The sequence below is a fragment of the Atractosteus spatula genome, chromosome 23, assembly GCF_055471065.1.
Source record: "Atractosteus spatula isolate fAtrSpa1 chromosome 23, fAtrSpa1.hap1, whole genome shotgun sequence".
Taxonomy (NCBI): Eukaryota; Metazoa; Chordata; class Actinopteri; order Semionotiformes; family Lepisosteidae; genus Atractosteus; species Atractosteus spatula.
This window is the reverse complement of record NC_142728.1, coordinates 9037694-9062035: the sequence shown is the minus strand read 5'-3', so window position 1 is coordinate 9062035 and position 24342 is coordinate 9037694. Positions and strand designations below refer to the sequence as shown.

The following is a 24342-nucleotide window of genomic DNA, read 5'->3' as shown; positions in this document are numbered from 1 at the left end:
CATGTGGACGAGACTCTCCTGAGTGGGGCCTCCGTTCTCAGGCCAGTGGCAGACCCCACTGATCTTCGAAGGGCTACAGCCACCTCACTGGGGGGCCGACTTTGGGTCTGGCCAGCACAGTAGGTCCCTGTAAAAGGAGAGCCCTGCCAAGTTGCTTAAAAATACATTTGAAGTTGCCTTTCACTATACTGTAATTCTTATATTGGCACACTGTTGAATTGCATTTTGAAATTTGAACGCAACAAATTAGAACAAATATAAACATGGGAACTCATTAGAAAGAAAAAAGAGGAACAGAATAGAAGAAGCAGTTGAGGGATCAGTCACTATACAGTATACTGTAATTATTGGCATAGAAAAAGGGTATGGATTTATGATCAATTGTTCAATAAGCCTATTTTGTATTGCAGAGAACCTATCCCAATCGTATCAGTTCCAATATTTTATTTTAAATAAGGATAAAACTTTAGACTGATTGCAAAAGAAGTTTACAAATAGTACCAGCTGTTAATGGCTGACTTCTCTCCGCTTGCTCTCCTTGAAGATCTGGCATGACTTTGGATTTCTGTGTTCTTGAGAAAGAAAAAAAAATCTCAGAACAGGTAAAGGATAAATGTATTTAATACATATTTTCTAGATCGTATACAGTTACTTAATTGACAACAAAACGGATGCTGGAATACAACTTCTTTGAACACAAAAGCTCATAGATGCTAAATGCATCTAATTTCAGATTCATCCCAAGGTCTGCCACATTTTCTGAATTGTTTACTGTTCTTTACATTTACATTTAATTGAAACCAATGAACCTTCAACAACTTGTAATCTCTTGACAAAAAGGTTAAAGGCAAATCTGAAGAGGAACAGAAAAGAAAGCATATAGTAAATTAGAATTTTAAAAACTTAAGGGAACAGATACTTTTCTTAAGAAAATTCATAAGTCTATTTACTGTGAATCTGAGAAAAGCAGCATTTTGAATCCATTGACTGAAAACAGAATCAGTCATTTTTAAGAAAATATCAGCGATTTCAATGGGGTATGTGAATAACTCATTAAGCCTGCATAATATGTTTTGACATTTACCTATAAAAAAAACTGCATTTCAGAATTTGACTTTGACAGCTTACTGTAATATGTGCTGAATAACACCAACAGCCACATCCTCAATGGCAGGTCTGCCCATCCTGCTTGGCTGCAGGAGGCTGTCTGTAGTCTGGCTCCCCAGCTTCTCCTGTTTCAGGGTCTCTGTACGGGCAGCTGTGGCAAAGGAACCTTGCAAGGGAGCCTCAGGACCTATATCTGTGGAGGTGATGTCCTGCACACCAGGAAGCCATCATACAGCATTTAGCACAAATAGTCCATATGGAAAAAGTATACTGATGAGCAAATAAATTATATATACTTACAATCAAGCAGTCCAGGTACAGACATCTTTTCTTGAGCTCTTCCATTATGAACCGAGTAAAAGAGTAAAGATCATCAGGAGTTACAGTCTGAAACAGAGGACAGAGAACACGTACTGTAACAAAAACATGGAATGGAATTGTCTAAACTGCGTTTTCCAGAACCAGTTCTGCTCAGTAATATTTAAACATATTGAGTAATATTGAGCATGAGTCATCTTTTACCATTTGCAATTTCAGAACACAAGAACAATTACAAAGGAGAGGAGGCCATCTTGCCGTTTTTGCAGTTTGTAGCCAACTGATCTGAGGACCTCATTTAGCTGTTTCTTGAAAGACACTAAGACACTATGATAATCAATACAACACAATATATAAAAACAGGAACGGAACATTGATAATGAGAGTTCAGAGAAATTCCTATTACCTCTTTATCTATATTGGGTCTGGCACACGCATCTATCTTGCTCTCAAACTGGGCCACATAGGTATTTAAGTTTTCCGTCTGCCTATTGCTCTTAGTTACCTGCAGTAAAAATATAAAACTTTTAGTGCTTAAAAGATGACCAGTGGACTGATGTGCATTGTAAAACATAAAGCAGAACGTATCCTAGAGAATAAAGAGTAACAGGCCAAATCAGTACAAATAAAAAACACAGGTATATTTTAGGAATGTAAAATTTAAAAAAAACCAATTACAACAAAAAATATTAATATTATATACTAGTATATACCATAATATATGAACAAGTAATATGTTTATTCCATGCTGAAAAGAGAAGAAAGAAAACACAAAGTTCCAGCTGTGGAGCTGTCGTGGAATTTTATCGAAGAAGAGCCAGGAGAGGTATTCTCATTCACTCAGTAGGGTCTTTATTCATATTGCAATATGGGAAAAAGCCATCACCCATCTGTGCAAAGAAGTGAAAGCTGATTCAAAAGCAAGCTTTCAGGTGTAAGGGTGCACTCCTAAGAATTATATTATAACAACGACACCTGTAAAGGAATAGGAGGTGGTTAGAAAGCCTGGTCTTGGAACAGATCGCTGTGAAGAGACAGAATGCTGGTTTAGTAAGAAAGGGGGGCATGTAGCCCAGGGAGGAAGAGAAGGAACAACGAAGAGATCAAGAAAAAGATTTAGAGGAAGGCATAGTGGGTTGCAGCAGAAGTAAGTTGAAGTAGTTCAGGTGGGTAGCTGCGTCAGCATGCGTAGGCTGCAAAGGAACAAGTAATAGGTTTATTCCATGCTGAAAAGAGAAGAAAGAAAACACAACGTTTCGGCTGTGGAGCCTTCTCATACCTGAAGTTCTTTTGCGGCCTACACATGCTGACGCAGCTAACCACCTTAACTACAGAATAATATAGTATAATATTACTGAACCATAAGGCTGATTAGGTTTTTTATTATTTCTGCCAACAATTAGACACAGTATATGAGTATCATTGATTTGTCTGGGAGATTTCTTGTAAACTGGTTTTATATATGATGAATGAAAGCTAAAGTCCCTATTATCCATTCATCCATTTTCTAATCTGCTTATTCAGTACAGGGTCAGAGGGGAGCTGAAGCCTTTCCTGGCACAACAAACTGGCACAAGGCGGGGAACACCCTGTATAGGACGCCAGTCCATCGCAGGGCACACACATACACAAACACGCACAAACACACACCAGAACCCATTTTTCAGAAGTCAATTACCCTGCATCGTTTTGGACTGTAGGAGGAAACTGGACCACCCAAAGGAAACCCATGTAAACATGGGGAAAACATACAAGCTCCATGTAGAGAGAACCCCAGTAACTGAACCCAGGGCCCCAGTGCTACAAGGCAGCAATGCTCACCACCCTGTCACTATCATATTAGAGCAAAATAGAGCAGCAACAGTACAATAGAAATAAACTCTGTAGAACAATTAAGCAATAGTTCTATATTTAGAACTTTTAAAGTAAATATTTAAAAGTTAAGCATTTCAGGATGCTATAACATCTCATTCCTGTCTTCCAGTGTAACATTCCAAACCATTTAGCGTCTATTCTATGACAAATCTAGGGCTGCTAATGCAACTATGAAAGTTCCTGAAGCGTTTACAATACAAATTAAAGACATTTTATTTAAAAAATATACAGGTTATTACAGACTACCTAAATAAAGAGTATTTTAGAAAAGACAACTAAAAACACTAAAAATATATAGGCTACATGTTAAAGAATAATATTTGACCGATACTGTACAGTATACAGCTGTGGAAATACTAATTGTGAAAGTTACAGTCATGGCTTACCTCTGTTTTTATTAGAACTTGTGTGTTAGTCAGCAATCGCTGAATTTTTTCCATAAAGGTCAGATCTACTGTAAGATACTGGAATTTGTCTTCAAACTTATTAACCACCTCTGTTGCCTTAAAACAATAACAAAAACAAAACCATAGTCTTAATATCACACAATTTCTTATTTTAAGAAACTTTGATATGGTTAATTTACTAAGTTAATATCCATTTCCAACCCACTTTGCTTGGAAATTTATCTTTTCCTGTGAACATATTTTATCATCATGCTTTGCTTTAAAATACAAAACTTAAACAGAAGAGTTTAAGTCTATATTAAGTGTAAACGTCAGTTTTTTAGGTATATCTACAATTTAACATATTCAACAGATGGGAAATGACAAGGAGTTAAAGAGGAACAATGAGCAAATGAGATACAAAAAAGATTTCAAAATTTTCAGATAAGTTTCTCTACCTGTTCAAGACACTTTGACTCCATTCCTTCCATATCCAACAACAACAGCTCATCAGTGGAGTCAATACGACCAGAAGTCTTCTCAAGTCGCCTCTGGAACATATCAATCTCTTCAGGAGTAAAATTCCCGCCTTCAGAAAATAATCTAAAAATAAAGAAGACAGCTCTGTCATGTGCTCTCACCTATAACACCACTGTATTATGGATTAAAAGAAATCAAGTAGTCACTATTGTACCTAAAGGATTTTATAAACTCTGCATTGGATTCCCTCAGACGTCCAAGCGTAGATTCCAGTTTCTGCCTGTACTGCCGTAAGGATGTCTGGATCAAACCCATGTGCTTATCAAGGTTGGACTGCAGCGAGCCACAAAGACCAACTAAGCTAGAGAGTGAGAAACATTATTAGAACGAAAAAGAATCAAACCAAAACAATCACTCACTTTTGTACAGTACCACACTAATGTATACAGCACGAATAAGTCCACCAAACCAATGAAATTATCTGAAAATAAGTGTAGCGGCGAGGCTTAATAATAAGGCAGAATTAAGTGTTTCTGAGCTTCCCAAATGAGGCCCCATTTCTCTGTTCATCTCTGTGGTGCAGCCACAGAGAGACCATTAGGGTGATTTAAGGTTTCCTAGGACAGCTCCCAAAGGGGGGTGCACTTAGCTAAGCCTGGCTATCATGATCAATGGTCATCCACTGGCGCCTATCAGTCTAGGGAGTGCCGGATGGACATCTGGACTGCATTACTAAGTGTCAGGACTAAGTGACTCATATCTCACCTTGATCAACCAATCAGGGACTGGTAGGGCTGAGTAACCCACGTGGGACTCTGATGCCCATGGAACTTTCAGCCAATCAACAAGCTGAAGTTCCTCCAGGTAAAAACAGGCAACACAGGCCTGGAGATTCAGATTCAACAAGATTGAGATTCAACAAGATTCGGGAGATTCAGTAAGATTCGGGAGATTCAGTAAGATTCTGGAGAGGATTCTGTGGACTGTTCTAAAGGGAATTCAAAGGAGAATTCCAGGGCAGGACGGCCCAGGAGCAGAAGGCTCCCAAGGGCAGGACATTCTCGCAGCGCGCCTCCTGACCATCCTGAGACTCAGCCCGGACAACCACGGAACGGCCAGTGTGTCCGAGGGCCAGAACTTTCCTTTGTTCTAAGAGTCTAGAGTGGAGGTTGCCAGAGAGTAACCAGCAGCAGGCCTCGTGGACAGGTCAGAACTGTGGACAGCTGAATCACTATTCAGAACTAGCTCTTCATCAGGAACGAACCGGTCCTCTTCCTGACTTGCTGGGACCCACAGTCATCTTTTCTCCTGTGCGCAAACTTTGCTAGTTAAAGCCAACACTAACTAGCCGGTCAGTGAGCATCTGCAGCGCACCGTCGCAAGCCGCACAGCACAGCCTGGCACGGAGCCAGAGAGCGCGGATTGGACAGCAACAAGCCTGCAGCTGATTGTTTGTGCCTGCAGGAGATCTGAATCCCCAGAAATTGGATGAGTATTCAACTTCAATGCATTACAGCTCGAGAATTCAATTGTTATCCCAACCAGTTGATATCAATTTAATTCCTAAGAGTTATGTACTTGTTTTGAGTATCTAATGTAGAAGTTGTAACCAAGTTCACTTTACGAAACGGTCTTAATGAATGATATACTGAACGTATGTCCTCTTGATGTGTAACACTTCGTAACTGATTTAATATATACCTTTTGTATTCTGATAACCCTCTCGATAAGATCTGTTAGGTTTATATGCATATTCTATGTATTAATAAATTTATCCTCGTGTATTAGTACCTGTGTGTGCGTGTTGTTTGAGTTATGTCGCGTGGTTGGATTCTAAAGCCATCAAAAGAATCAACTTTGTGATTTACTGCTACAATTGATAATTGTCTCAGTAAATGCCCAAACCCTACAGAACTGGTGCCTTCAGAGAGCCACTATGATTACATATTTGGCGTCCCTGAACGGCTATGAAACACCACATTTATGGCGTCCCTGGGTGGGCGTGGCAAGACTGAAATGAATCAACCAAGCGGAATAATTCATATAAAACGCCGCGGGTTTCATACACGACAATACAGTGTGCTGAAAGCCGAAAGGAAAAAAGTTCCCCTTTGCTCTTTAAGCAGTGCTTGATTGTTTTGTGATCTTTTGCAATCTACCGGGTTGATTGCATACTTGATCTTGTGGTTTTCTGTGGTTAAACTGTGATTTCGTACTTAAAAGTAATACTCTTTAAGTTTAACGATGGTTGCTAAAAGGTCTGAATTCGAGTCGCTATTAAGCACTCTCTCTAGCAGCGACAAGTCTGACCACGATCTCCGTCATATCTCCGTCAGCGGAGAAGCTAGGAGAATAAACCTCCATTCTCTGAGAGAGCTAGCGAAGGACATAGAGAGATTTGACCCCGCAGTGTCAGAGAATAATATCGAGAGTTATATTCAAGACCTCAGGTATAACCTGCAGTTCCTGCCAAACGCCACAGAACAGGAGAAAGTGTTTCTGGTCAGGAAAACTACCAGCAGAGCTGTACATGAGTGGATGGCTAGGCAGATGAAAGAAGTCTGTAATGACTTTGAGCAGCTATGTCAAGCACTTATCGAAGAATACAGTGCGTTTATTGACCCGACTGCCGCGATAGCCGCCGCCCTTAACATTAAGCACGAGAGAGCAGAGTCCCCTCGCGAATATTACGAGAGACTTAGACGAACTTATTTTGCAGGGCGAAATTATGAGGGTTGCGAAGAGAACACACATTTCAAGGGTTTATTCATTGCGAATCTCCACCCGTCAGTCAGAAAGATGATCTTAATGCATACAGATGCACAGACCATGAAAATGACTGATATTAAGAGATTCGTGCAGAAAGCCTGGGAGTATGATGTCCAAAGTCGCTCTGAGCAAAAAGCTGCTAAAGCGACTGTGTTCGCCGTCAGAGCCAGCAGGGTTAATTCCCCCCTGCTCGAAGGAGCACAGGCTCCTGAGCTGGCTAAGCCCCGTTCCAAAGCACTCACACAGGACCGCACCCAGCGTCCTAAGTGCCATGAGAACACCGGGGAAGGGAAAGGGCTAGAAAAGGCTGAACAAAAGGATTCAGTAGCCGCCCGCCTGGCCAGGCTTGAACAAGCTTTATTAGGACAGGGACAACCGCTCCCCAAGGCTGCCGGAAGCGTGAATGAGCTGATACTCTCCACTGGAGGAGGCGGAGACCCGCCCCCTCTCCCTCCCTCAGTCTATCTGATTGAGCGGAAGGGTTCCTGCCTGGATGAGGTCAGCCACTCCCAAGCGAGTGCTGACTCCACCCCTGAAGTCACAGAGCAGGCAGTAAAACACAGAGGAAAAGCACGAAGCTTTTACCTCAAGGCTGCCATGGGAGATGTCTTACCCAGTGAGACACTGATTGACACTGAGGTTGAAAGGTGTTTGATGTCACACGGCAAGCTCAAACGGGTTGAAAAAGAAAAGGGCATGCGACTCAGAGAGGAACCTTTGGTGGATCACCAGAAAGGCAAAGTGTGGAAACAGGTCAAGGCTCCTAAGCCTTCTGTACAGAAGGAAAGGGGGGCCAAGAGGCAGACTGTGCTCACACAGTGCCCACCGAACACAGAAGCCTATGTGGAGATTCCCTCTGTTCCCTCTGGACAAGAAATAAAAATATTTTCTTGTTCCCCGGATATACAGGGAAGTCGTGTCCCGGCTGAGGTCACAACAGCCTCCCTGCCACAGGAGCGGTGCTCCAAGCAGCCGCCTGATCCACCAGGTAAAGCACACCCCTTTTACATCCCTAAAGAGGAGCAGATCTCCCCACCTGGCGATGAAAAGGAGCTTTCCCTGTGCACCCTGGCACCCAAGAGGGGTCAGGACCACCACCCTGCAGTGGTGGAAGGGATCCAGATGGCAGGAGAGCAGGTTGGTGATGTAGCCCTCGCCCTTAGCCCTGAGAGGTCCTCTATTAGTGAGGATCTGCTTGAGCAGCTGTCACAGGGCCACCGCCAGGTGCCCCTGGTGCAACATTCACAGGTTAGACAGGAGGTCCAGCTGGACGCTGAGACTACTGCGCTGTGGACACACCTGATCCCAGATGCCGATTCCCTCTGCTGTGACCCAGGGAACCTGCAGTCAGGTAACATTATTTCTCACAACTACCAGGTAGTGAGTGAGACTGACCTGATTGTTCCTGCCTCGACAGCAGGGTTGCCAACACACCCAGTCCCCCAGAAGGGACAGGGAATGAAAGCCGAGCCGGTTTTCTTACAGCCACCAGCTCAGTCTGTCAGTCTGAGTCTGACCAACAGTGGTTCAGCCAGACTGGAGCTGGATGGTCAAGTCACCCGCCTGCCAGTGCAGGACATCGCAAAGAGGGGTGTCAGAATCCCCGCCTGCACTGACATGGGCCTGGTGGGTGATAGTAAGTTCAAAGACAATGAACTAGCTATCCCAGTGCTGGGGCAGCTCCCTGAACCCCTAGCGAGGGAAGGGGGGAGCGAGCAGGTGTCCTACACCCACGCCCAGCTAACGATTGTAAACATGCCGATAGAGGGATTCCTCAATCAGGAAGTGTGCAGGGTGGACCTGAACAGTGAGAATGGGGTAACAATCCCAGATCACTCAGGTGCTCCAGATGACCACTCAGCCGAGGTTCAGGCATGCTCCACCGCTGCACCGCCCCCTGCAGGGTTCCTAGAGCACAGGCATGAACAAATCGAAAAAGCAGATGCCCTGGAAAAGGAGGAGCAGCATCAGCAGCTGTGTCAGATCTCCCCAGATTTCCAGGATGTTGGTGCCCAAGATGCCACATGGCATACTGAGAAAGACACCATGTACACGCTGCGCCAGCTTAGAAAGGCAACAGTCACTCAGAAGGAGATGACTGGGGTCAGCCACCCGAAAAGACTTTTGGGAAGACTGATTGCTGCCGCCACTGTTGCACGTTTGCTTTTTCTGGTAGGTTTGTGTGCTGCTGGCACTCTCATCCTGACTGCCCCAAGAAGGCAGGTGTCAGAGATGCCAGAGGGTAATGACAGACTGTATCGACAGCAGCAAAAGTTGGAAAGCTTAGGGAAAACCCTACAGGCAACTTCCTATGCAACAGGGTTAAACCTTATTCCCCAACCAGTGGACATGATTGTTGGTGTTATACAGTGGGTTTATGCTTGTGTGCAACAGGCCAGAATGTTGACACAAGACCTGTTAAGGGAGTTTAGTGCCACTGTAGCCAGTCTAGCCACGGCACAAATCCCAACCCACTTGATTCCACTCTTCTCAGTAGAGGAGTATGTGACATTAACCCCATCGCTCATAACTCACCCAGAAGGCAATCCAAGATTGAATTTGGTTCCAAATCTTGAGATGGGTATGGCTACCAAAGCTATCCATTGGCTGTGTCTAAACGATTCACCAATGAAGGGTGTAAAGCTACTAATGGGCAGAGGGAGGTTAATGAACCCCATGAAGAGCAGGTGGGAAGTAAATGGCTGGTCAGCACACCACGTTTAACTGACACTGTGACTTGTGACAGGCATGATGCAGCTACCTAATAAAACAGTTCCTTTAAGTTCCTGAGGAGGCCATAGTACAGCATGGTAACTTAACACTGTACGGTCTAGAACCAGACAACATAAGACCAAACTTGAGGTCATGGATGCCTTCAGGTGCCACACTAAGGAATTGGATAGAAATCCAAGAAACAGTAAGCCCTGAAGAGGTACAGGTAGTTAGTTTGCTTTAATGGAACAAACCTCCAAACCACCCTAGCAGATACCCAACACAGGTGTTGTGGTTTATCGGGGGGCTGGGAACAGGAACTGGTGTTATTGTAACACTGCTGCCGGGTAGCTGGATCATGACTGACAGTGTACTCTGAATGATGTACTCTTACATCAAGATGTACTCCGGGTAGCATGAATGAGTCAAAGGTAGCATGCCAAAAGAAAGGAAGTGACTTCTCCCCAAATATCTACCACAGAGGTATCAGATATTGACAGTGAACTTCCTGATGTGTAATTCCTAGACTTAGATAATGTCTCCTACCGTGTTTATACATACTCCAGATGTTATTCATCCTGTTTGTATCCAATGCTGGTTCCGGTATGAATTCTCGAGGAGTAATGTAGACATTTAAGATTAATGTTCTAATGGCAAGGGACATCACTTAACTCTGTTTTGTTTTGAAGGCAACAACGCCTCAGGACCTCGTGACCTTCAAAAAGGGGGGATATGTAGCGGCGAGGCTTAATAATAAGGCAGAATTAAGTGTTTCTGAGCTTCCCAAATGAGGCCCCATTTCTCTGTTCATCTCTGTGGTGCAGCCACAGAGAGACCATTAGGGTGATTTAAGGTTTCCTAGGACAGCTCCCAAAGGGGGGTGCACTTAGCTAAGCCTGGCTATCATGATCAATGGTCATCCACTGGCGCCTATCAGTCTAGGGAGTGCCGGATGGACATCTGGACTGCATTACTAAGTGTCAGGACTAAGTGACTCATATCTCACCTTGATCAACCAATCAGGGACTGGTAGGGCTGAGTAACCCACGTGGGACTCTGATGCCCATGGAACTTTCAGCCAATCAACAAGCTGAAGTTCCTCCAGGTAAAAACAGGCAACACAGGCCTGGAGATTCAGATTCAACAAGATTGAGATTCAACAAGATTCGGGAGATTCAGTAAGATTCGGGAGATTCAGTAAGATTCTGGAGAGGATTCTGTGGACTGTTCTAAAGGGAATTCAAAGGAGAATTCCAGGGCAGGACGGCCCAGGAGCAGAAGGCTCCCAAGGGCAGGACATTCTCGCAGCGCGCCTCCTGACCATCCTGAGACTCAGCCCGGACAACCACGGAACGGCCAGTGTGTCCGAGGGCCAGAACTTTCCTTTGTTCTAAGAGTCTAGAGTGGAGGTTGCCAGAGAGTAACCAGCAGCAGGCCTCGTGGACAGGTCAGAACTGTGGACAGCTGAATCACTATTCAGAACTAGCTCTTCATCAGGAACGAACCGGTCCTCTTCCTGACTTGCTGGGACCCACAGTCATCTTTTCTCCTGTGCGCAAACTTTGCTAGTTAAAGCCAACACTAACTAGCCGGTCAGTGAGCATCTGCAGCGCACCGTCGCAAGCCGCACAGCACAGCCTGGCACGGAGCCAGAGAGCGCGGATTGGACAGCAACAAGCCTGCAGCTGATTGTTTGTGCCTGCAGGAGATCTGAATCCCCAGAAATTGGATGAGTATTCAACTTCAATGCATTACAGCTCGAGAATTCAATTGTTATCCCAACCAGTTGATATCAATTTAATTCCTAAGAGTTATGTACTTGTTTTGAGTATCTAATGTAGAAGTTGTAACCAAGTTCACTTTACGAAACGGTCTTAATGAATGATATACTGAACGTATGTCCTCTTGATGTGTAACACTTCGTAACTGATTTAATATATACCTTTTGTATTCTGATAACCCTCTCGATAAGATCTGTTAGGTTTATATGCATATTCTATGTATTAATAAATTTATCCTCGTGTATTAGTACCTGTGTGTGCGTGTTGTTTGAGTTATGTCGCGTGGTTGGATTCTAAAGCCATCAAAAGAATCAACTTTGTGATTTACTGCTACAATTGATAATTGTCTCAGTAAATGCCCAAACCCTACAGAACTGGTGCCTTCAGAGAGCCACTATGATTACATATTTGGCGTCCCTGAACGGCTATGAAACACCACATAAGGTAATCACATCCTGAGGAGCATATCAGCTGGTATTGACACATTGTTGTGCATTATGGGAGAGCATAAAAAAGATACTGACTCTAATTTTAAAATATTTCAAAAAAACTTTGGCCCCTTCTCTCGAAACCAGATACTTCCAGGCTATTTCTAAAAATGAAAGTTTACTGGCACAATCACAAAAAAAAAACCTTAACATTGATTGCTAATCTTTAAGAAGCCTGTTTTTTTGGAAAGCAGGTCACAGATATCCTGGAATAACAAATTAAGTTTAATGAAGATGGAAGTTAACCTGCTTCTCACAATTTTATAAATGTATAGACTTTTTTTGCATAATGATACATTTTAAATTTAAGGTCATCTAAATTTCCTTTGTTGCAATCAGCAATGGACTCACATGTCTGATTTGGATGCATTTATAAAGATGCTCTCCATGCCATAGATCTGTCTTCGGAAATCTTCAGTTAGTGTCTTCTGCTCTTGACGAAGAGTAACAAACTCTGCTTTTAAAGTGTTCAAGGCCTCTGTAATTCCCTTGCAGTGTCGCTCTACTCGGTCTCTGTGAAGCACTAACTCAGCTGTGAGAAACAAAGAAATTAAAAAGTAAGGCTGAAATGGTGGTCTATTGACAAACACCTTATTTCCAGGGGTACTGTACAAATGGCTGGCCCCGTGCTCTGACCCCAAGCTTCTCTACCTGTCTGTGTGTCTCATGGAGAGCAAGTTGGGGTATGTGAAAAGACAAATTCCTAATACAAGAAATTGCATATGGCCAATAAAGAGATCTTATCTTATCTTATTTTTCTTTACAATCAATCATGGTCCCTGGATTTTAAGAACATATAAAAATGTACTGCTAAATTCTACATCCTTGTCACACAAATGTAAAGGTATGACCTTCTATTTATAATACAGAACAACATAAGTGTCAATAGCATCCAATATAACATTTATAGATTCTTTAAGTGCTTCATCATTCTATTGATCTCACCAGCTCGAACATTGTGAATATCCATCTCAATCCTCTTTGCTCTTGGTTGATGAAGATGTAACCGCAGTTCCAGTTCGGATTTAAGCTCGTCTTTCTTAGCTGCTACAATGCTAGTTGCATTAGTAAGGGTTACTTGATACCTGTCCTCCAAGTGCTCAAAGAATGCCAGCCTCACACTAGAGGTAGGGGACACAAAAAGTAAACTTTAAAGGACTGATTACTACGGACAAACTTAGTATTTATTACAAATATATGTAACCACACACTAACATGCAATCAAACATTGCAGCATGTCAATCAGTTAAATACACATCAATGTATAATGCTTTAGTATTTTTATTACTAGTCGTAGCATACATACTATCAGTACTAGTAGCAGAAGTATTACACACCTTTTCAATAGATCTGTAAGCATGCTGTCTGATAATAGTACTACTTCCACATAAGAAGGGGGCTTGCTCTGTTCTCCATCTCCTGACACTTTCAAGATTGACTTCCAGGCATTGTACACATTGCCTCTGGATGTCGTGAATGTCTCACAGATTTGAGAAGGATCATGGGAATCAATCTGCGATTCTAATTCGTCCTAAAAGGAGGAAATGATAAAACTAAGTTGAGACAAAATGATCTACAATCAATTTTACTATTTTAAATAATATGATCTAATTATTGTGTTATTTTATGACATCCGTCACCACTTTTTCCCTACCTCAGTAGACTGGAGCTCTACAGAGGAGCAGGTAAGAAGAAGATCCATGTGATCATATTGAGGATGGGAGGCTCCCTTTGGTGTACTAGTGATATGTCGCTTTCTTCCCTGACCAGTTGTGGGGTGGCGTTTCTTCCTTACAAAACCTTTACCACCTGCATCTTAAGCAAGATACAAATATCTATTAGCTGCTACAAATGCAACATCTTCTTCTTTTTACATTTAATGCATAAATAAATCACATGAAGGCTGCTGATCTGGTCCTACATTTAATTTGAAAAAGTACTGAAAGGGTCACATAGACTGTATGCTGTGTACATGCAATAGATGTTACGCCTGGCCCGACAAGGTGTTGAAACGGGCTCGGCGAAAATTAGAGTCAATGAGCCAAGATATGCGGCAATCGAGATAATTTATTTGATGACAGCGCTAAAGAGGACAAACAGAGCTGAGACTGAGGAAACAGCTGAGGCAGTAGCTGCGCAGCTGAAGCAGGCAGAGCAGAGGCTGAGTTCTGAGGTGATTAAGAGATGATTAGTGGCAATGATGACTGAGGCACTGGAAACTGAGGATTAAGAAACACTGAGAACCTGAAACTGAGACACTCAAAGCAGGGTTAGTGACTCAATGTCTTAAATACTGTGTGAGGTTCCCTAATTGGCCTGATAGGCCTGGCCTGATCTCGTAGAGGATGGCCCCAATAAGTCTCCAGCATGTGTGGAATGCGCATTGGTAATTGGTGGAGCTAACGCGGCAGCGCTGGAGCTCGTCGGAACGTAACAGTAGATATGTTCAAGTTATTTTACAAATCTATACAAATCTCTTACCTAGGCTTAATGATGTAGAACACACAGAATATTGCTCTTCAGTTTCCTAAAGACAAAAATCAAAGACAAATGCAATCATTTTTTCATGCTTGGAAATCAAAGTTTTAGGTTTTTGAAATTAAAACATATAATGTTTTCAAAAGGTCCCTTCAACTAATCTATTTGCAGAAGAAAAAAAACGCTATACCTGTTTGTAAATCTCTTTCACGTGGAAGAATTTACTAACAGCAGTGCTGTATAACTGCAGTTCTTCCAGGACCATGGCAGGGTATGATTCAACCACATCAACTTGTTCTTTATAAAAAGTGAAATACCTAGAGAAAGAAATTATCAGATTTTGTGAACAATAGACTACACCTAATATATATTTTTAGTGAGAAATTAAGTTTGTTTTACATGTTGTTATTTTAATTTGTTGTACTCTACACAGGAAATATTCACTGCAGTTAATGTTGGTGCATACACAAACTCCATATGAGTTTTATTAAAAAGAATTACCCATTTTTAATTTCCTCCAGAAAGCTAAGTGCCTTATCCAAACTGTTCTTCAGGGCCTCCTCTGTGCTCTCCTGCCTGAGTTTATCCATCATAATATCCAGACTTGCTTCTTTGCCCTAGAGAGAGAAAAAAAGTAAAGAAACAGACACAGATCAACTTCAACTGAGGCTTTCAAAATAAACAAATGGCTATTTCTTTTTTATTTGACCAACTCAGAATCTTCAACATTGAATGCTACATGATACGTTTTAATTTTACTGACTGTCATTAATGAGACCTTAAAAAAAGCCAGAAACGACACTTTAATCTTCTTACTTTTACACACATGATCATTTAACATCAAAATAGTTTCAAGAAACATTTGTCAGAAACAGAATGTTAAAATCAGCACGGAATCATGAAGTGCCTGATTTTCAAGTTACAAAATTTAAAATTACTTATAGAATCTTTGAGCTAATAATATAATTTATTTAAATGCAGGCATTTAGAAAACTAAAGTTCTTACAGTGTCAGAATCAAGGCACTTTTTAGAATATACTGTATCAACAATGAATTCAGGGTTATATAACTCTTAAAAAAGTTTAAAAAGTAGGCTTCAAAATAAAATAATCAATTTTGTGCATCTGTTGTATTTTTGTTAGTCACATGTAAAATGGAAATCATGTACACTCTTACAGGTGTGACCGCACCTGATTGTCCTGGTCATGTGCATGGCGGATCTCATCCAGTTGGTCCTGCAGCAGCTGCTCCTTTCTCTGCAGGCCTGTGCTATGCAGCACCCAGAGGTGGGCAGCCCCTCGGGCAAATTTAAAAAGAACTTTACTTTGAGCACTGATCCTCTTTGCCAGCTCTTCAAATGATTTCTGCATGGAAAGTAGGAAGGGTTCATTATAATGTTCACAGATCTCCAAAGAAAACATTGTTGTTTTTTTCTAGTAATCTTACATCCATTGCTTCCAGGTATGCTTCTTGATTTCGCTGACTCTGTCCAACCAGCGGTAGCAGTTTGTTGTTGCAAATACAGTGAACCTCATGATCAGAAAGTACATAAGAACTCACTTCTTTCTGGAGAGAAGAAAATGGAACATGAACATGAAGAAATATGTTTTACCATGGAGTAAGTTCCTAAGAGCAACATTTTAGTCCGATTTTTCTCTGGCAAAAACTAAATATGTTGCCCTTCTGCTTCATTCAAAACTGAATGGCCCAGGCACTGATGTACAGACACATTTCAAGTCTGACTGTTTGACATAACTGCAAACCTGCAACTGCTTGGGAAGTTGCAGCATTGCTGTTTGATGGACAGCTGAAACAGCAATTGAGGGGTAACCCCAACACCTCATCCAGACAAAAAAAAACATCTGAAAAAGGCTTTATTTACAGCTGTTAAAAATTTTGTAAAAAATTAATATTATCCCAAAGCAAAACATACCACATGCTTGTCCTGTTTGAAATTTAAAATATGCATATACTGCACAGTTAAAATTACATTTTGTACATAAAGCATTAGTATAGGAGACAGTAACAAAATGCAGTTTAATTTATATACCTTGAATCTCTCAATCTCAGCCAAACAGTCTTGCCAAATATGTTCATAATAGGAGCGTAGTTTAGTCATAGTATCAATATGCAGGGTATCTGAAAACAGTTTCAACATAAAAAGTTAATCACAAACCTAACATTTTGCATTTTTTGAATACTGTTCACGTGATTAGATCAAAACTAGCGTATGAGCAATGACGCAGCCACATTTAAATAAATGTTTTCAGTCATTCCCTTAAAAAGTCTAATATAATAATGTTTTAGACATTTTTTAATTAGATGTTCATTTTAGTTTCATTTTAAATAAAAAAATTATATATATACTGATGGAAAAAAGAAATGCAACATTTTCTGGAATGAGAATACTATAGTTATAGTTTATGTACTTTCACAAAACATTGTAAATTTTTTTAAGCCCTTTGACCACCAATAAAGTTTGTGCAGTGAGACATTGCAACTTGCCAATCACATGAAAGCTCATTAGGTGCACTTTTACCCAACGAGGTCCAGGTGGAAAAATGCCTGATTAGGTCACCTTTAAAAAGGCCTTAATTCAAACTTTAGGTCACTGCAATAAAAAGGCCACACTTAGTCAGTTTTCTGGGAAAAGAGCCCCAGGGAGAGAGCCACTGAGATGCTGCAGGTAGGCATATCATGTACCAGCGTTGCCAGACACTATGGATTAAGACACTCTACTGTCTCCCGACTGCAGAGAAAGTTTCAGCAGTTCGGCAGGACAGATGACTGTCCAAGATCTGGTCGCCCTCGAGTGACCATACCAGAACAGGACCGACGCATCCAACTAGTCCATCTGAGAGATCGTTTCAGACCTGCCACCTGTGCTGGTGCTGACACTGCCGGCTGACACAATGCCCACATCAGTGACAGGACAGTGAGGCTCCATGCTGCTGGCCTTAGAGCAAGGTGACCTGTCAGAGGCCCTCTGCTCACAGCTCCTAGACGTCACACTCGACTGGCTTGGGCCAATCAACACTGATTGATGGGTACAATCAGTGTTGCCAAAGCAAATGAAAGTAATGATATTTACATGAAACAAAACAAAAATAGAAGTAAAATAAAATCTACAGACATATTACAGACATTTACAACAAAGACATATTATACAATATTGACATATTCTGTAGGCGGCTGGAGCATTATTGGGAGACAGACTCACTGTTCCTCAGGCTGTGACAGGAGATCACATACTGGGCTGCCAGTTCAACTGAGTTCCCTCCTCCCTCTCCCAGTAGGATTGGGACCCGTTGTGATTCTGGCAGGTGTGGGAACTCTGGGATTAGATTTCTGAATTTAGGGAAGAATGTTTCTCTAATCCCAGAGTATCTGTCACAGTGCAGTAGGAAGTGCACCTTCTCTGTCTCTATTTCTCCCCGCTGGCAGTGGGAGCACAGCCTGTCCTCTCTGGACAGCCAGGTCTGCCTGTGTCGCCCAGTTTCTATGGCCAGGTTGTGGTCACTGAGCCTGTACTTCGTCAGGGTCTGTTTCTGTTTGTTATTTTTTATTTTGGTCAAATATTCAGCTAGTGTGTATTGTCTGTTTAAGGTTCTGTAACATTCCAGTTTATGTTGTGTCTGTGTGTGTGTGTCCCAGTGTGTGAGATATTGCTGTTTGATCTGTGCTGTGATGTGGTTGAGTCTGGGTTGTGGTGCTCTAGCAGTGCTGTCCTGAGGCTGGTTAGTGTCAGTGTGGCTCAGGTCGGTGAGCCTCAGGACCAGCTGGCTCAGGGGGCTCTGTTTTGGGCTCAGCTCTTGGCTCAGCAGGGCTTTGTGGTGGTAGGAATTTTGGTCACTGTTTTTTAGGTGTAGCCAATACTTGAATATTCTTTTCTGTATGTTTATCAATAGTGGGTACTGGCCTAATTCGGCCCTGCACCCGTTGTTAGGAGTTCTTCTCTGCACACGGAGGATGTTTCTACAGATCTCCATGTGCAGAGTTTCTGTGGGGTGTTTGTCCCATTGGGTGTAATCCTGGTCTGTGAGGGGACCCCACACTTCACTGCCGTATAGGGCAATGGGTTGGATTACACTTTCAAGTATTTGGAGCCAGATTCTTGTTGGTGGGTTGATGTTGAAGAGCCTCTTTCTTATTGCGTAGAAAGCCCTGAGTGCCTTCTCCCTCAGTGCCTTCACTGCCAGGTCAAAACTCCCGGAAGAGCTGATGGTGAGACCGAGATATGTGTAGCTGGATGTGTGCTCCAATGTGTTGTTGTTCAGTGTGAATTTGTACCTGTTTCCCTGAGGTCTGGCTTTCTTCTGGAAAACCATAACTCTGGTCTTGTCCAGATTGACTGTCAGTGCCCAGGTCTGACAGTACTGCTCCAGCAGTGCCAGGTTCTGCTGCAGCCCCTGTTCTGTGGGCGACAGCAGGACCAGGTCATCTGCGTAGAGCAGGAACTTGATTTCTGTGTCGTGTAGTGTGAGACCAGGAGCTGCAGACTGCTCCAACATTCCTGCTAATTCGTTGATATAGATATTGAACAGTGTTGGGCTCAGGCTGCAGCCCTGTCTCACCCCGCGGCCTTGGGTGAAGAATTTAGTCCTTTTGTTTCCAATTTTCACTGCACATTTGCTCTCTGAATACATTGATTTAATTATGTCGTACACTTTGCCCCCTATGCCGCTTTGGAGTAGTTTATAAAACAATCTCTCATGCCAAATCGAGTCAAATGCTTTTTTGAAATTGACAAAGCAGGCAAAAATTTTTCCTTTGTGTTTTTGGTGGACGTGTTTGTCTATCAGTGTGTGCAGGGTGTAAATGTGATCAGATGTGCGGTGATCTGGCAAGAAGCCAATCTGACTTTTACTCAGGACATTGTGTTCGGTAAGGAAGGCCAGTATTCGTGTATTCAGGATACTGCAGAATACCTTCCCCAGGTTACTGTTCACACAGATGCCCCGGTAGTTGCTGGTAGTTGCTGCCCCGGTAGACTCACTCTTCAGCCTCTTCCACACAGACAGGTGGGCCAGAGTGTAGAGGAGGAAGTGTTGCATTTCTTTTTTCCATCACTATATATAGTCTAAGTAAGTGAAGTGCTGAATATGCTTACCTATTTGCTCATTAACAGTTGACAAAGATGAGTACCATTCAGAAACCACTGCTTTAGTGCACCTAGGAGGTGTGATTGAACTGCAGACAAGGAGAAAACAAAGGCTTACTTTTGACTCACATTAGTGCATGAGTTAAATTATCTGCACTTAAAACACACTAGTCCTCCCTTATTTCAGCTCATTATAACCCCTTTAATAATGAAGTGCTTTAAACCAGAGGAGTACTGTAATCACTCGTGTCAAGTCCAAGCAAAGTTTTGAATCACAAGTCAAGAGCTTCTTGTGTTAACTAGGGTTACTTATACACGTTCAGCGATATTTTGGTCTTTCCTTGAATATTTATGTGTGGCTTATATTTGATGCACTGTATTAGTATAGAATATAAACTCAGAACCCAAAGATGGACCCATACCAAAGTTTTAAATAAATATCAACCCAGACCTCGGTCTTTTAATTTAAACATGTACAGTACAACACAACAATAATACTAGTTTTACTTACAGCCATCACCATTTTTAAAATGATCTCTAACTCACTGAAAAGCCAGCTCTTAACACATTAACATTGTTAATTGCACCCCAAAATTCATTTCTAAGACAGAATATATTACTTTACAACAACCCATTTAGTCAAAATGGTGTTAAATTGACTTCTGAACTCCAAGAGAATAACTGCAGAGGAATTCATTCAATATGCAGTGCTGTCAATTGTGTCAAAGATTCATATATTTATAATTGTGGGAATTCTAGTGTTTTGCTTGGGGTACTGTTAAGAGTCCTATCAAAGCAATATTTGTGCTTTTTTTCAGAGAGGTATAAGTCTCAACAGGTTTCTAGTAGAAATTCACGTTGGTGACACGTCCACCCTGAATCCTATCATCTTACACTTAAAGTACATTTTACTTTTAGAACAGCCAGGGACTGAAATCCAGATATGGAACAAAAATAAATATCTGCAAATTAAGCAAATTACTACTTTACAATGGCAATAAAAAACAGAGAGCTGGGGGTTTTATAGAGTGTAGCAGGAGCAGGGGTTATAGAGTAAGTGCAACAGAGAACCATAATGCGATACGACCAATAAAACTAACGGCCATGGAATTTTTCAGATTTTCAAGTTATTTTTATCAAATCTCTGAAGTCATTCTGGTTTTCTGAAATCTCTTGTAAGAAAAATACAGATTTGAGTTTGACCCGAGTCCAAGTCAACAATTCTACTTTAAACTGCTGCTGTGGTCTAACCTGAGAGACTGCAGGACATTCAATCTTCTCCCACACAGAGATTCCTGGGCTTTCTGCATTGTGTCCAGGGTCCTTTGCACAGCCTCAGGGCTCTGGATGTGTGGGCTGTTCATGAACTCCCTGGAAAAATGGAAAGCGAGAAAACAGGGAAAGAAGCAAACAAAAACACATCCCATTGTGTTGTTACTAAAAACAGTACATGACCAGGATTAGCATGGAGTTACTTAAGGTAGCCGGTGTTTGAAGTGCATGTAAACTATATTAACTAATGTAAAACATTGCTGCACTGAAAACACTAATGCTTTTAATTTAACAAATGTGAAGCAAACACCATGAACACATACAGTACATACACCATATATTTTGCATTGGTTAATTCACTGTTTTCTTCTTGCTGTGATGAATGATTCAGAAAAGGCAGTTTAGTTTATATAAAACTTACTCTAGTTGTCCAACACTAAAATATTAGCATACAGAAATGAATGACTAGTTTAGCAGGTATATAAGATGTGCAGAATAGCACATATATTACGATATATTGGATCACTACTGACTATACTTTTTAAGTTTACTTGAGCCAACTTACTTGAACCGATCAATTGCATCTTGCGTCTTAATTTTTTTCCAGTCCTGCAGTTTGTCTTCCCACCTCAATCTGTGAGACAGCTCCTTTTGTAAATCATGCTCCATTAGATTGACAAAGAGCCTACCCACTGCTCGTCTGTTTGCCAGCAAAGCCTGGTTTATCATCTAAGTAAAGGAAATTTAATAAAGGTGAAAGTTCTTAACAATATTAAAAGGTAAACATTACTGTATAAGTACTGCTCTCTAACAAAGTTTACCAGAGCCTTGAAGTCACTGAATATTGACAATTAAATCTCCACGGCTAATTTCACAAACTCATTTACATTAATTTTCAAAACAATAATTGCATAATTTCATTAAACCTTACCATGGATTCCTTATCCATAAACCTGTGGATATCAGGAGGCATCAAGTAGCTAATTTTCTCAAGCATCTGAGTGTATTTTTTCAAAATTTCTCCAATCTATGCACAAAGAAAAAATTAATAGAGAGACCAAGTCAATACAAGTCTATAGAACAAGATTTGTACATTTTCAATTACAATTTTCTCTAAATTTAGATATATTCCCAAGGACATACAATATATAACATAGAAATCATTAATAAAGTGTCTTAAAAAGGCATTAATTATTCCTACTATTCTCTTGTGTTAAATAGCAGATGTTTTGCTGAATTTAGTCTAGACTGTTTATCTTACCATTACAGCTCTCTCAGACTCATATTTATTGAATGTTTCATCAAGATCTTCTATCCATTTTCGTCTTTGCAGCGATTCTTGACTCACAGAGCCCCAGTACTCATGTAGACCCTAAAAGAACAACGAGGCTGAGAACACACCTTATTTATCACTGTATACAGCACTCAAACAGATCTTTCCTGACCTGAAATGTGAACTTTTCCAGATCGTTATCACTGTCAATCCTTTGCAAAAGTTCCTCCATTTCCTTATCTGACTCTGATAGTCTATGAAGAAGGTCTTCTCCAGCTTCTCTAAACAGAGGCTCAAAATCCTATAAAAAACAAAGTAATTTATTTCTTACATTAGCAGAAAAACCAAACCCAATAGCTTTAGTGAGCAATACTCTGAATTTACTGACAGCTGCTTGCATGTGTACTTACCGCACTCACAACAACAAGCTCCTGGTGTAACTGACTCACTGCTTCTGCGTGTCTCTGTTGCTTGTTCTCTGTGAGTCTCTCAATAATATCTGAGCCTGTTTTTTCAGCAACTGAATTCATAGATATCAAGATTAAGCAAACCATTAATACATAATTGATTATTACACATGTAAATGTTTTAAGCAGCAAGTCTGAAGTATGTTATTCTAAAGTGTTTTTACAATTTAAAAATGTAGCTAAAGAAACAAAATTAATTTGTTTCTATATATTATTCTAAATTATTCACAAATGAATTACGGTATGATATCACAAAGTTGTCATGATATTTCATGCTGTTTTTGTCTGTCTAATACAAATGAGCACATAAAAAACAACTTTTTACCTATAACATCAGAGAGACCCCTAACTTCCTCTACTGCAATCTGGTCCTCACTTTCTTCATAGTGCCTATTGCTGGATGAGAATTCTCCCCTGTAGTGAAAAGCACAGATAATAAATCTACAGTATACCCACAATAAAAGTAAGACATCATTATTAACCAAGAACCTCAACTTTCAAATAACAATAAAGTGGTAATTGTGTTTGACTGAAGAACTGTTCTTGAAGGCAGTGGATTCTTGTATAATAAAAAGCATCATGGTATATCAGCATTATTAATGTTACGAACGATGCATTTCAACTTTGCAAAAGGTAAACAGATATTCCTTCATGAAAGCAGAGAAATTCCAGTTGGTGTGATTCCCTGACCTGCAAACCCTCTTCCCTGAAGAAGTGTTTGTCATTCCCTGTGTCCACACACCCTGCCGTTGAGCTACTTCCCCAGCAGTGTCTGTGTCCCTCGCCATGGCAATTTTTCCACTGTCCAGAGGCACTTGACAGGGAATGTGCTTCTTTCTCACTTCATCCAGACTCCTCACAAGCTGAACCTGAAAGTAAAAAATGGGACATCCCAACTTAGAAAATAGGCTGTAGCAACACTGCTTTGAAATAATTATTTAATCCACCATATACTTAAGCCCAGGTAGTGCCACAGAGTTGAAGCATCTTTATTAGGTTTCTTTTGAATAGACAAGGGTATTTCAACATGACATACAAAGAAAACAAACTCTGAGCTGCTGAGCTATGAATGAAAGGAGGAACTATCCAACTTGAATTAATGTGTTTATGAATTTGAATGTTTTCATTCTAAAATCACAGCCTTGATTATCAGACCTACTTTTCGGATACTGCTGTTTTTGTTGAAGAGTTCTAATCAGTTTTAGTCTTTCCTTACTCTTCAGACCGGATGTTGAAAGGGAGAGTAATCTCTATTCATGGTAAAGTAAGAAAACAAGTATGCAATGTATCTATATTACTGGAATGTTTTGTAAAACTTTGTAAATTTTGAATGAAAACAGAATAAAACTCTGGTTTACTCAACCTCAATCCGAATAAAACAAAATATATTACAGCACTTCAAACTCAAAATTGAATGTTGCATTGACACATTTCTGTAAATGCAGTTCACCTCCCAAAACAGCATCAGAATGCCTTGAGTAAACCAGTTAATAGTGTATTATATTTTTTTTATTAGTTACCTCAGCATCAAAGATTTGTCTGTAGACTTTTCCACTGGGAACCACGTGAACGTCTGCCATTTTTCAAAAACCCCGAAAAGAGAGCAGCTTCGGAGCCACAATTATCATTAGCTACGGAATCAGATATAAAACACATCCACGAGTCTAGTGCAGTACAATAATGCAATAAATAATATACTTTTAATATTGTAAGAAGCCATTAGTGTATTCATAATAACCCACTGTATATATATTACGTTTTGCGCAATGAGTGGGAATGCACTTCGTACGTATAGTTTTATTTACAATATTATTATTGAGAATAAACAGTAAAAA

General features: G+C 40.9%; 1 protein-coding gene across 1 annotated transcript in view; it reads right to left on the bottom strand.

Annotated features, from left to right (window-relative positions):
- The window catches only part of ccdc180 (coiled-coil domain containing 180), a 29749-nt gene extending 5662 nt beyond the window's left edge, over positions 1–24087 (bottom strand). Inside the window, exons 1-26 of the mRNA XM_088904659.1 lie at positions 24028–24087; positions 23266–23376; positions 22213–22341; positions 22029–22139; positions 21699–21794; positions 21333–21496; positions 20747–20866; positions 19505–19584; positions 16445–16533; positions 15841–15960; positions 15585–15758; positions 14896–15011; positions 14585–14711; positions 14398–14443; positions 13571–13731; positions 13254–13447; positions 12862–13037; positions 12268–12448; positions 4381–4527; positions 4145–4289; positions 3687–3803; positions 1832–1930; positions 1408–1494; positions 1129–1316; positions 502–572; positions 1–127 (exon numbers count right to left, since the gene is read on the bottom strand). Of these exons, the coding sequence (XP_088760785.1) occupies positions 1–127; positions 502–572; positions 1129–1316; positions 1408–1494; positions 1832–1930; positions 3687–3803; positions 4145–4289; positions 4381–4527; positions 12268–12448; positions 12862–13037; positions 13254–13447; positions 13571–13731; positions 14398–14443; positions 14585–14711; positions 14896–15011; positions 15585–15758; positions 15841–15960; positions 16445–16533; positions 19505–19584; positions 20747–20866; positions 21333–21496; positions 21699–21794; positions 22029–22139; positions 22213–22341; positions 23266–23376; positions 24028–24087 (3236 nt within the window). The remainder of the gene's footprint in view (positions 128–501; positions 573–1128; positions 1317–1407; positions 1495–1831; positions 1931–3686; positions 3804–4144; positions 4290–4380; positions 4528–12267; positions 12449–12861; positions 13038–13253; positions 13448–13570; positions 13732–14397; positions 14444–14584; positions 14712–14895; positions 15012–15584; positions 15759–15840; positions 15961–16444; positions 16534–19504; positions 19585–20746; positions 20867–21332; positions 21497–21698; positions 21795–22028; positions 22140–22212; positions 22342–23265; positions 23377–24027) is intronic.
- Positions 24088–24342: the final 255 nt, after the last annotated feature.